The sequence below is a fragment of the Pyxicephalus adspersus genome, chromosome 3 (assembly GCF_032062135.1).
Source record: "Pyxicephalus adspersus chromosome 3, UCB_Pads_2.0, whole genome shotgun sequence".
Lineage (NCBI taxonomy): Eukaryota > Metazoa > Chordata > Amphibia > Anura > Pyxicephalidae > Pyxicephalus > Pyxicephalus adspersus.
This window is the reverse complement of record NC_092860.1, coordinates 71,724,944-71,738,138: the sequence shown is the minus strand read 5'-3', so window position 1 is coordinate 71,738,138 and position 13,195 is coordinate 71,724,944. Positions and strand designations below refer to the sequence as shown.

Here is a 13,195-nt window from a genome sequence, read left to right as displayed (position 1 = left end):
ACGCTGATTAAAGTGGAAAAACATTGTGACCTGTGTGCTGGAGAGGGTATTCTTTTACATTATTCATACATAAACACACTATTGTAACTTACCTAAATCCCACAACTTTACATCTACTATACATTTCATTAAGGCTTGTTTTATTCATTAGTGAGTCCAACTAAAAAAAAAAAAAGAAAAAATAAAACCACTGCAAACACCGCTTCAATTATTTCACATTCTCTATACATTGTAACACAATCCCTGAGGTAGTGGTGTCCTTGGGCTCATGCTGTTAGCAGAAGAGGTAAGTGAATTAACCCGATCTAACCGTGTACAATAGTTACAAAATGAAGTGTTTTGAAACAAAGAAAATGTTTTTTTTTCATTTGTGTACATAGAGCCCACACTTTTCAAAAAGCATTACTACATATCTCTTATTATCATTTATCAATATAAATATTAAAGTACTAAAAACTTTTTAGGATCTGAGCAAATGGCAACCTTGCGAATGGTGCTTTAAAGATTTTAAGATAAGCTTCGAAATAGTAAACCATACTCACCAAATTATTCATTATAAGTTGAGTGCTGTTGAATATGGAGGTGTTGGGTTTCCCCATATCAGAGGTGTATGGGAGATTAGTTATAGTAACATTTACAGTAAAACTGCTAATTGCTACCAATGGTGTGGTTGGGATTGTAGCTGAAAGTATAAATAAATCAACATCATAAACAAATATAATATAAATTGTATTTAGATGAATAAAAAAACACACATAATATGAAAGCCCAAAGTTAAATAGCTATAGAATATTTACATTACATGTTAACTTAATACTTTCTTTACTAGTGATTAAAAAAATAGTTAGGAAGACTATTGTTTTAGTTGTGATCCCTGGATTTTGCAATATTTAAAAGTCTTGTTTAAACTCTGTAGATGTACTAGAAGTCTAGCTTATCCTTTTAAGGGGCTGCACTTATTCTTGCTCAGTAAAGCTGTAGAGGCTGGTTCACTATTTTTGGGTTCATTGGCCCTAATTTATTAAAGCTCTCCAAGGCTGGAGAGGATACACTTTCATCAGTGAAGCTGGGTGATCAAGAAAACTTAGAATGGATCTGGACCAGGATTAAAAACATTTGCTAACAAATAGCAAATTACTTTGAAGTAATCCATTCCAGGTTTGCTGGATCACCCAGCTTCACTGATGATAGTGTATCTTCTCCAGCCAAGGAGAGCTTTAATAAGTGAGGCCCATTGTCTAAAACAAACAGTGGCAGCAGTGTGGCTGTATGCTTGGTTGCATTGAAATGCATTTCGGTAGGACTGTGCATAGCATAGGACTCTGATTGTCATTTTGATCAGGGAGGGAAGAAGGAACCAGGAAAAAGAAGATCTTAGCAGAATGAACTTCAGTTTAAACAATTTTACATTTTTGCTTTTAAATGTCTTACTTGGAATTGGAGACATTGACCCCTGCTCATTATAACCTAAACAAAAAAAGGGACAAAATGTAATGTTAGCCTTGGAAATAACACCAGCAAAATTTATGAGCAATTTATTTCTATGTAGAATGTATTTTTATTAAAGTATAACTAATTCCTCTTTTTTCAACAGGCAAGCAAAACAAATGTTACTTTTACTGGTTTACTGGTTCTTACAAAAACAATTTCGTAAAAACATTTTTTTTTTATAAATTATTTCTATGCATGAGAATTATAAAAGAAGGAACTCCTGTTAAGTTTTACTGCTGATTTCATTTGAGAGATTTCCTCTCACTTCTGGTTCTTTTGACAACCTTGTACCAGAAAGGACTTAGGGAAAAATCTACAACAGGGTAATATACAATGTAAAAAAGTTCATAGGGACTTTAATATTCCCCTACCGAAAAAAAAATACTTTTGTCTATGTTGCTTTACTTCCAGTCTTGGTGAGACAACAATTTTACCAGAAAGAATGAAATGCCTCTGTCCAACAGAGCTTCCGAATGCAGTAAAATCTGACAGAAGTACTAATCCTTCCTTACCCTATCCAAAAATGCTTTGATTATACATTTGTGTATGTGACAGTGGATAATAAAAAATAATACTAAAAAAAGAAGTTTTACCATTGACGTAAAGGCTGTTAGGATTCAGAGTGTAGATTGCCAACTTTGTAATGTTCAAAGTCTGATTTTTTAGTTCCTTGTAAAAAGCAACTGTATTAAATGGAAAGGTCGATTTGGGATTCTTCCAATCTTTATCAGTGATTATTTCAGCTGCAATGATCTAATTCCGACCTGCAGTTAAAATTTTAAATTTCAACAAGTTGCCTTTGAATTTTCATTGGTATATGAAGAGAAACGAATTCTGGGTCTCATTCCTTTTATTAAGTCGTGAAGGCTTCAAAAATATGGTCCATGTTGAGGGGCAGCCACAAGATCAGTTAGCTGAACAGAAGAAAGTAAACATAGCAACTTCTGATCTTGATCATCTGGTCTACAATTCACTCTCCCATGACAGATCCACTGGGCTTCTATATGTCATACACATTAGAGATATTTCTACTGAGCAATATTTCCCAGTTCACATTTTATTATGCAAAAAAAAGAAATACCAATATTTTAGAAGGTTTAATCTGTACCCAATAAAGTGGCTTCTGTACAGCTGATAATTGGTTTTATGCAAAGGTATAATTTTAGATATATGTCCTAAAACAGTGCCTAAAAGTATTATACTACATGTTACAAGTCATGCATTTTTTGTTTGTTATCCGTGCCGTCTGATGGTAATAAGTGATGCTGAGGATTGTGTCTGTTCAGTATGTGTGAATGAGAGCAAAAATATTAATATTATTGTTATTATTACTATTAATAATAATATTATTAATAAAATATTAATAATAAACATTTAAACATTGTAAAAAAGACATATTTTAACATTACCATTGACATAAACACTGTTTGTGTTTGTTCAGTATGTGTGGATGAGAGCAATGCCTTGTTTTATATTGTATTGTTATGTGGTATTTGAACTTATTATTCTATTACAATATATTATAATTATTATTATTAATAATAATAAAAATAATAATATTAAAATAATAATATTATTAATAAACACATTTAAACATTGTAAAAGTAAAAAAGCCATATTTTAACATTACCATTGACATAAACACTGTTTGGATCCAAGGTATAGATGCTGAGTTTGCTAAAGTTGGATGTCAAATTTTTCAGCTCATTATACAAAGCCACAGTGTCAAACGGTGTTTGATTGGTGCTTGTACATATGGCATCAACTTTAGTGTCTTGTGAATTTCCTAACCTATAAAAAAAGCAAATAAAAATCCAGAATATACATTTAGTGCCATAAATACATTATAAACACATTAACAAATAAAGAGCTAGAAGCTAGTCTTCATTTATAAAAATCTATATAGGTTTAGTCAGGATGAATGAAAACAATGTCTACATATTTTATCACATTGCACCTTTTATCATATTATAAAATGTTGTATGTAAGCCTACCACTGTATTGTACACTGATTAAAGTGGAAAAACATTGTGACCTGTGTGCTAGAGAGGGTACTCTTTTACATTATTCATACATAAACACACTATTGTAACTTACCTAAATCCCACAACTTTACATCTACTATACATTTCCTTAAGGCTTGTTTTATTTGTGTATTCGTTATAACCTAAAAGAAAAAAATGAGTTTTTTAATGTTTAACAATAAACCTTTTCACTATATTTTACTGGTACAAAATTATATTCTGTACATAGTTAAAATGTATGTTATATAATACCATCCATATATAGACTGGAATAGTCCAAGGGGTATTTGTCCAGTTTTTTTTTTACTCCATTTGTGATGTTGTAGATCTCTTAATATATTGATTGCTTGGTAAAGTTCTGCCCCACTGTGTTGTTAATGAATGAGCACACAGTCAATGCTGAACGATTTGGTTATTTTTCCAACAACAAAACCCCAGCTTTCTCCGTCTACTTTAATATTCATTTTTTTACTTCATATTTTTGTGAAAAGATGTGAGCAAACCTTGAAATTGAAGTGATGTCTGAAATACCTCACTGCAGCAAGTGACTTGAAGCTAATCTCCCACAATATAAATGTACATTGGCTACTAGAGCTGATTTAAGGCATAGTGCATTCAGGTGTATTTTGCTTGCACCAAAGGTCCATTAGGGATTCTTCCAATCTTTATCAGAGAATATTTCAGCTGCAATGATCTAATTCCGACCTGCAGTTTAAATTTTAAATTCCAACAAGCTGCCTTTGATTTTTCTTTGAGTTATATGAAGAGAAACTAATTCTGGGTCTCATTCCTTTAATTAAGTCCTGACGGCTTCTAATATATGGTCCATGTTGAGAGGCAGCCACAAGATCAGTTAGCTGAGCTGCAAAGAGCAAATATAGAAACTTCTGGCTTTTCTACACCTGATAATTGGTTTTAGGCAAAGGCATAAGTTTAGATAAATGTCCTAAAACAGTATGTAAAAGTATTATACTACATGTTACAAGTCATGCATTTTTTGTTTGTTATTTGGGGTTCTGAGGGTAATAAGTGATGCTGAGGATTGTGTCTGTCCAGCATGTGTGAATGAGAGCAATGCCTTGTTTTTATATTGTAATGTTGTATAGTCTTTGACTTTGGTTATTTTATTGCTGTATTATTCTATTAGAAAAAAATTATTATTGTTATTATTACTATTAATAATAATATAATTAATAAAAATATTAATAATAAACCCCTTTAAACATTGTAAAAATATATATATTTTAACATTACCATTGACATAAACACTGTTTGGATCCAAGGTATAGATGCTGAGTTTGCTAAAGTTGGATGTCAAATTTTTCAGCTCTTTATACAAAACCACAGTGTCAAATGGTGTCTGATTGGTGCTTGTACATATTGCATCAACTTTAGTATCTTGTGAATTTCCTAACCTATAAAAAAAGCAAATAAAAATGCAGACTTTACATTTTGTGCCACAAATACATTATAAACATGTTAACAAAAAAGAGCTAGAAGCTAGTCTACATTTATGGAAAAATCTATATAGGTTTAGTCAGGATGAATAAAAACAATGTCCACATACCTTATCACATTGCACCTTTCTTATTATAAAATGTTGTATGTAAGCCTACCTCTGTATTGTACACTGAATAAAGTGGAAAAACATTGTGACCTGTGTGCTGGAGAGGGTATCCTTTTACATTATTCATACATAAACACACTATTGTAACTTACCTAAATCCCACAACTTTACATCTACTATACATTTCCTTAAGGCTTGTTTTATTCATTAGTGAGTCCAACTAAAAAACAAGAAAACACAAAACTATTGCAAACATTGCTAATTGTTTGTATATAAATTTTACTTTAGGTCTCTAAAATCTTGAAAAAATAAACAAATAAATAATATAATCATTTGATTTTGTAAAGGATTGTATATTTTTTAAAGTAAACCTTCTTGTAGCTTGATAGCTAAAGTAAAGTTGTGTTCACTTTTAATATCCAGTTATGGCAACAAGAATTTCACAGAATCTAGCAGAAGAGGTAACTGAATTAACCTGATCTAACTGTGTACAAAAGTTACAAAATAAAGTGTTTTGTAACAAAAAAAAAAATATTTTTTTATTCATATACATAAAGCTTACATTTTTCAAAAAGCACTTACTACATATTTCCTATTATCATTAAATATTATTGATATTTAAATATTAACATAAAAGATCAGAGAAAATGGCAACCTTGCAAATGGTGCTTTAAAGATTTTCAGATAAGCTTTGAATTAGTAAACCATACTCACCAAATTATTCATTATAAGTTGAGTGCTGTTGAATATAGAGGTGTTGGGTTTCCCCATTTCAGAGGTGTATGGGAGATTCGTTATAGTAATATTTACAGTAAAACTGCTAATTGCTACCAATGGTGTGGTTGGGATTGTAGCTGAAAGTATAAATAAATCAACATCAACAACTAGTAGAATTTAAGTTCTATTTAGATAAATAAAAAACACACATAATAGGAAAGCCTAAAGGTAAATAGCTATAGAATATTTACAATTCATGTTAACTTAATGCATTCTTTACTAGTAATTATAAAAAAGTTGACAGTGCTATTGTTTTATTTGTAATTCCTGGCTTTTGCTATGCTTATTTTTTCTTGTTCAACTCTTTAGATGTACTAGACGTCTAGCTTAGCCTTTTAAGGGGTTTCATTTATGTATGGTCAGCAAAGCTGTAGAGGCTGTTTCTCTTTTTTGGGGGTCATTGGCACTGATTTACTAAAGCTCTCCAAGGCGGGAGAGGATACACTTTTATCAGTGAAGCTAAGTGATCCAGCAAACCTTAAATGAATCTGGACCAGGATAAAAAAAAGATTTGCTAACATACAGCAAATTAGTTTTAAGTAATCTGTTCAAGTTTTGCTGCATCACCCAGCTTTACTGATGACAGTGAACCTTCTCCAGACTTGGAGTCCTTTAACAAGTGAGGCAATTGTCTCAAACAAACAGTGGCAACAGTATGGCTGTATGCTTGGTTGTTTTTATGAGTTGCATTGAAATGCAATTCAGTAGGACTGTGCATAGCACTTCACAAAACACATCATGATATAATGACTCAGAAAGAATATTAATTATTTATATTACTCTGATTGTCAGGAGAAAGAAGATCTTAGCAGAATGAACTTGAGTTTAAACATTTTTACTTTTTGCTTTTTAAATGTCTTACTTGGAATTGGAGACATTGACTCCTGCTCATTATAACCTAAACAAAAAAGGGACAAAATGTAATGTTAGCCTTAAGGATAACACAAGCAAAATGAATGAGTAATTTATTTCTATGTCGAATGTGTTTTTTTTAAAGTATAACTAGGTCCTCTTTTTTCAAAAGGCAAGCAAAACAATGTTACTCTTACTGTTAGTTGCCTAAAAAACAATTTCATAAACAACATTTTTTGTTTAAATCATATCTATACATAAGAAGGAAAAAACTCCAGTTAGGTTTTACTGCTGGGATTTCATTACAGAGATTTCCTCCCACTTCCTGTTTTTATGACAACCTGGTACCACAAAGGACGTGAGAAAAAATCTGAACAGAAAAATACACAACATTAAAAAGTTCATAGGGACTTTAGTATTCCCCTACTGAAAAAAACCAAAACATTTTTACTGTCCAAACATTGCTTTACTTCTAATCTTGTTGAGACAACGTTTTTACCAGAAAAATGGCTTTCTCCAACAGAACTTCCGAATGCAGTAATACCTGACAGAAGTACTAATCCTTCCTTACCCTATCCAAAAATGCTTTGACTATACACTTTAGGACAGAATTATCTAGTGTATGTGACAGTGGATAAAAAAATAATAATAATTAACAAAGGAATACTTACCATTGACGTAAAGGCTGTTAGGATTCAGAGTGTAGATTGCCAACTTTGTAATGTTCAAAGTCTGATTTTTTAGTTCCTTGTAAAAATCAACTGTATTAAATGGAGAGGTTTCTAGCGTGCTGTTGTACTTGCAGACGGCATTGACTTTGGTGTCACCATCGCTGTTTTCCAAACTGTATATGAACAACATTACATTGAAAAGGTGACAGTTACTTACATTCACATAAAGTAAACATGTAACCTAATAAGTTTTGCAACTGAAATACATATTAACTATACAGTTGCTTTTGGAAATTGTGTTCTTACCCTATTAGTTGGCAGGCAGAAAAACTCTTTTTTAAACTGGTTTTCTTCAATAAATCATCCAGCTAAAATACAAATTGAAAAATTTTTGAAACTTCATTTAATTCATTTGAAGAATAAAAAAAGGTGTTAAATTTTTTTTCTTGCTATCTTTGGGTCTGCTGGAGAGATTTCGCCTCCCTTTCTAATCTGACCGAGGGTTACAGGAACAGAAAAGAAGGAAATATCTCTACAATAGGGGCTACTTTCATTGGTATGAGGAGGATTCCTTTTCTGATGACCCATATTCCTCTTCTGCTGGTGTCACAGGGATAAAAAGGTGAACAATCTCACCCTTAGGCTTGGTTAATTGTGTTAGTTTTTAAAAGCACTTTTCAGTTGTATTACCATTCAAAACTACTTTCAAAAATGGTTATCATTGTACCAAATGGGCCAAAAGACAAGTCTTAGGAAGCTGGTGGGTTTAGGGAGAGGTGGTTTGGACACTACATGCAGCTTCTAGGAGCGGTTTGCTGCCCCTGCTGCCATATACTGGTGCCACTTTGCAAATGCTTAAAAATGCCTTGTACAAGTTTTGTTTAGTGTTTGCTAGTGGGTATTACTAGAGGTTATATTTTAAACACAAAATCCCAAAAAGGAGCCACTACGCTAGGCTATTGCAGTGGCTTACTACTCCTATTTAAAATGTCTTCCTTTGTAGCCAGTGTAGCCACCCTTTTGTGTTATAGAGAGCTGAGACTACAAGCATAAATGTCTGCAGTCATAATACACTGTGCAAGGAAACATGGAACATGTAGTTTTCTAATAAACAATCTGCTGACATTACAGCCACTCCAATGTTCTTTAGTGTTCAGACAAATAGTGAAAACCATTAGCATCCACTACACAGATTAACAGAATAAACAAAAACTTTTCATTTGTATTTAAAAAAAATATATTGCTGGTATACGGCTGTGTGCTTATTGTTTTTTAATAATTCTTAAAGTGAGTTCTGTGACTTTAGGTCGCCTTTAACTTATTTACTTACCAGTGTATTCATGATCGCCTGTGTGCTAATGTATTTAGAAGAAGCTGGGTTTGTAAATTCATAGACAAATTTCAGATTAGTCAAAGTGAAGTTCACTGTAACAGAGGAGTCGGCTGCTGGGTATACTGTTGATGGCGAGTGAGTTGTTGGCAAAATAGCTACAATGTACCAAGAAGAAAACAGATAAGCAACAAGTTTATTTGTAGCACTGTTAATGTTTGTGTATACATCTCATTTCTGCATAATATGTCCACTTACTTGTTGACAATGTGTATTCATTATAACCTAAAAGAAAGAATAGGGTTTTTAATGTTTAACAAAGATTTAAAGACTTTTTCACTATATTTTACTGGTACAAACTTACATTCCATACATAGTTAAAATGTATGTTTTATATTACCATTGATATATAGACTGGAATTGTTTAAGGTGTATTTGTTCAGGTTTTTTACCTCAATTGTGATGTAGATATTTTTATATATTGATTGCTTGGTAAAGTTCTGATCCACTGTGTTGTTTATGTATGAGCACACACTACTTTAATATTCAATTTTATTTTTCTTTATATTTTTGTGAATAGAAGTGGGTAAAGCTCCTTGAAATAGAAGTGATGTCTGAAATACCTCTCTACAGCAATGAGTTGAAGCTAAACTCCTACAATATAAATGTACATTGGCTACTAGAGCTGATTTAAGCAGCTTTTGTACAGCTGATAGTTGATATTATGCAAAGGTATAAGTTTAGATATGTGTCCTAAATTAGTGCATAAAATACTTTACTACATTTTACAAGTCATTCACTTTTTGTAGGTTATCTGTGTGGTCCAAGGGTAATAAGTGATGCTGAGGATTGTGTCTGTTCGGTATGTGTGAATGAGAGCAATGCCTTGTTTTTTTATAGTAATGGTAAATGGTCTTTGATCTTGATTATTTTAATGCTCTATTATCCTATTACAAAAAAATATTATTATTATTATTATTATTATTAATAATATTGTTATTATTATTAATAATATTCATAATAATATTAATAAACACATTTACACATTGTAAAAGTAAAAAAGCCATATTTTAACATTACCATTGACATAAACACTGTTTGGATCCAAGGTATAGACGCTAAGTTTGCTAAAGTTGGATGTCAAATTTTTCAGCTCTTTATACAAAGCCACAGTGTCAAATGGTGTCTGATTGGTGCTTGTACATATGGCATCAACTTTAGTGTCTTGTGAATTTCCTAACCTATAAAAAAAAACAAAAACAAAAAAAAATGCAGACTTTACATTTAGTGCCACAAATACATTATAAACACTTTAGCAAATAAAGAGCGAGAAGCTAGTCTTCATTTATAAAAATCTATATAGGTTTAGTCAGGATGAATGAAAACAATGTCTACATATTTTATCACATTGCACCTTTTATAATATTATAAAATGTTGTATGTAAGCCTACCACTGTATTGTACACTGATTAAAGTGGAAAAACATTGTGACCTGTGTGCTAGAGAGGGTATTCTTTTACATTATTCATACATAAACACACTATTGTAACTTACCTAAATCTCACAACTTTACATCTACTATACATTTCCTTAAGGCTTGTTTTATTCATTAGTGAGTCCAACTAAAAAAGAAGAAAAAACAAAACTATTGCAAACATTGCTAATTGTTTGTATATAAATATTACTTTAGGTCTCTAAAATCTTTAAAAACCAAAACACAAATATTACAAAATGAACAAATAAATAATATAATCCTTTGATTTTGTTAAGGATTGTATATTTATTAAAGTAAACGTTCTTGATGACTAAAGTTGTGTTCACTTTAAATATTTAATCATGTCAACAAGAATTTCACAGGATTTAGCAGAACAAGTAAGTGAATTAACCTGATCTAACTGTGTACAAAAGTCACAAAATAAAGTGTTTTGTAACCAAAAAAAAAATTTTTTTTATTCATATACATAGAGCTTACATTTTTCAAAAAGCACTTACTACATATTTCTTATTATCTTTAAATAATATTGATATTTAATTAATAACTTTAAAGATCTGAGCAAATGGCAACCATGCAAATGGTGCTTTGAAGATTTTCAGATAAGCTTTGAATTAGTAAACCATACTCACCAAAATATTCATTATAAGTTGAGTGCTGTTGAATATAGAGGTGTTGGGTTTCCCCATATCAGAGGTGTATGGGAGATTAGTTATAGTAACATTTACAGTAAAACTGCTAATTGCTACCAATGGTGTGGTTGGGATTGTAGCTGAAAGAATAAATAAATCAACATCATAAACAAGTAGAATATAACTCATATTTAGATAATTAAAACACAAATAAAAAAGAAACCCTAATTTTAAATAGCTATAGAATATTTACAATACATGTTAAGTTAATGCATTCTTTACTAGTGATTTTATATGGTTAGGAGTACTATTGTTTCATTTGTAATCCCTGTCTTTTGCAATATTTATTTGTCTTGCTCAACTCTAGAACTACTAGAAGTCTAGCTTAGCCTTTTAAGGGCTTCACTTATGTATGCTCATCAAAGCTGTAGAGGCGGTTTCTTTATTTTTGCGTCATTGAGCCTGATTTATTAAAGCTCTCCAAGGCTGGAGAGAATACACTTTCATCAGTGATGCTGGGTGATCAAGCAAACCTGGAATAGATCTGGTCCAGGATTAAAAACATTTGCTAACACATAGCAAATTACTTTTAGGTGATACATTCCAGTTTTTCTGGATCACCCAGATTCACTGATGGAAATGCATGCTCTCCAGCCTTGGAGAGCTTTAATAAATCAAGTCCATTGTCTCAAACAAACAGTAGCAGCAGTGTGGCTGTATGCTTAGTTGTTTTTCTATTTAGAAGAATGAACTTCAGTTTAAACATTTTTACTTTTAGCATTTTAAATATCTTACTTGGAATTGGGGACATTGATTCCTGCTCATTATAACCTAGACAAAAAAAGGGACAAAATGAAATGTTAGCCTTGGAGACAACACCAGCAAAATTCATGAGCAATTTATTTTTATGGATAATTTATTTTTTTTGAAGTGTAACTATTTCCTCTTTTTTCAACAGGCAAGCAAAACAAATGTTACTTTTACTACTGGTTGCTTAAAAACAAATTTGTAAACAACATTTGTTGTTTAAATTATATCTATACATAAGAATTATAAAAGGAAATAACTCCAGTTAAGTTTTACTGCTGGGATTTCATTATTCATTATTCCTGTTTATATGACATCCTTGTACCAAAAAGGACGTAGGGGAAAATCTGCAACAGGATAATATACAACACTAAAACGTTATGTCTTTGTTGCTTTTCTTCCATTCTCGGTGAGACAACGTTTTTACCAGAAAGAAAGAAAAATGGGTTTCTCCAACAGAGCTTATGAATGCAGTAAAACCTGACAGAAGTACTAATCCTTCCTAACTCTATCCAAAAATGCTTTGACCATACACTTTAGGACAGAATTATCCAGTGTATGTGACAGTGGATAATAAATAATAATAATTAGCAAAGGAAAACTTACCATTGACGTAAAGGCTGTTAGGATTCAGAGTGTAGATTGACAACTTTGTAATGTTCAAAGTCTGATTTTTTAGTTCCTTGTAAAAATCAACTGTATTAAATGGAGAGGTTTCCAGCGTGCTGTTGTACTTGCAGACGGCATTGACTTTGGTGTCACCATCACTGTTTTCCAAACTGTATATCAATGGCATAACATTGAAAATTTGACAATTAGTTACATTCACATATAGTAAACATGCAACCTAATTACGTTCTGTAACTAAAATACATATTAACTATACAGTTGCCTTTTGGAAATTGTTTTCTTACCTTATTAGTTGGCAGGCAGACAAACTCATCTTTAAACTGGTTTTCTTCATTAAATCATCCAGCTAAAATACAAATTTGAAATATTTTTGCCACTTCATTTAAACATCCTATCTTTGTTTTCTCTTTCATTTGATGAATAAAAAAAGTTGGTAAAAATTGTTTTTTCTTGCTTTATTTGGGTCTGCTGGAGAGTTCACCTCCTTTTCTATTCTGACAGGGGGTTGAAGGAACAGAAAAGAAGGAAAAAGAAAAATCCATACAATAGGGGCGACTTTCATTGGTATGAAGGGGAATCCTGTTCTGATGAACCATGTTCCTTTCAACTTTTCTCCTGGTGTCACAGGGATAAAAAATAGTACAATCTCACCCTTAGACTTGGTTCAGAGTGTTAGTTTTTAAAAGCAGTTTTCACTCAAAACTACTTTCAAAAATGGTTATCATTGTGACAAATGGGCCCAGAGACAAGTGGTATGAAGCTGGTGGGTTTAGGGACAGGGTGTTTGGACACTACATGCAGCTTCTAGGGGCGGTTTGCTGCCCCTGCTGCCTTTGTAGACTTGAACTGGTGCCACTTGCAAATGATTAAAAATGCCTTCTATGAGTTTTTTAGTGTTTGCTAGCAGTTATTATTAGAGGTT

The 13,195-nt window shown here is 31.8% G+C and overlaps 2 protein-coding genes across 2 annotated transcripts in view; both read right to left on the bottom strand.

Annotated features, from left to right (window-relative positions):
* Positions 1 to 2,187, bottom strand: part of LOC140326506 (mucin-16-like) — a 33,566-nt gene extending 31,379 nt beyond the window's left edge. Inside the window, exons 1-4 of the mRNA XM_072405155.1 lie at positions 2,085 to 2,187; positions 1,432 to 1,467; positions 543 to 682; positions 93 to 160 (exon numbers count right to left, since the gene is read on the bottom strand). Of these exons, the coding sequence (XP_072261256.1) occupies positions 93 to 160; positions 543 to 682; positions 1,432 to 1,447 (224 nt within the window). The 5' untranslated portion in view covers positions 1,448 to 1,467; positions 2,085 to 2,187. The remainder of the gene's footprint in view (positions 1 to 92; positions 161 to 542; positions 683 to 1,431; positions 1,468 to 2,084) is intronic.
* Positions 2,188 to 4,234: 2,047 nt separating this feature from the next.
* The window catches only part of LOC140327414 (uncharacterized), a 37,355-nt gene continuing 28,394 nt past the window's right edge, over positions 4,235 to 13,195 (bottom strand). Inside the window, exons 28-37 of the mRNA XM_072406798.1 lie at positions 9,793 to 9,953; positions 8,971 to 8,997; positions 8,713 to 8,870; positions 7,689 to 7,750; positions 7,383 to 7,555; positions 6,722 to 6,757; positions 5,797 to 5,936; positions 5,235 to 5,302; positions 4,770 to 4,930; positions 4,235 to 4,377 (exon numbers count right to left, since the gene is read on the bottom strand). Of these exons, the coding sequence (XP_072262899.1) occupies positions 4,235 to 4,377; positions 4,770 to 4,930; positions 5,235 to 5,302; positions 5,797 to 5,936; positions 6,722 to 6,757; positions 7,383 to 7,555; positions 7,689 to 7,750; positions 8,713 to 8,870; positions 8,971 to 8,997; positions 9,793 to 9,953 (1,129 nt within the window). The remainder of the gene's footprint in view (positions 4,378 to 4,769; positions 4,931 to 5,234; positions 5,303 to 5,796; positions 5,937 to 6,721; positions 6,758 to 7,382; positions 7,556 to 7,688; positions 7,751 to 8,712; positions 8,871 to 8,970; positions 8,998 to 9,792; positions 9,954 to 13,195) is intronic.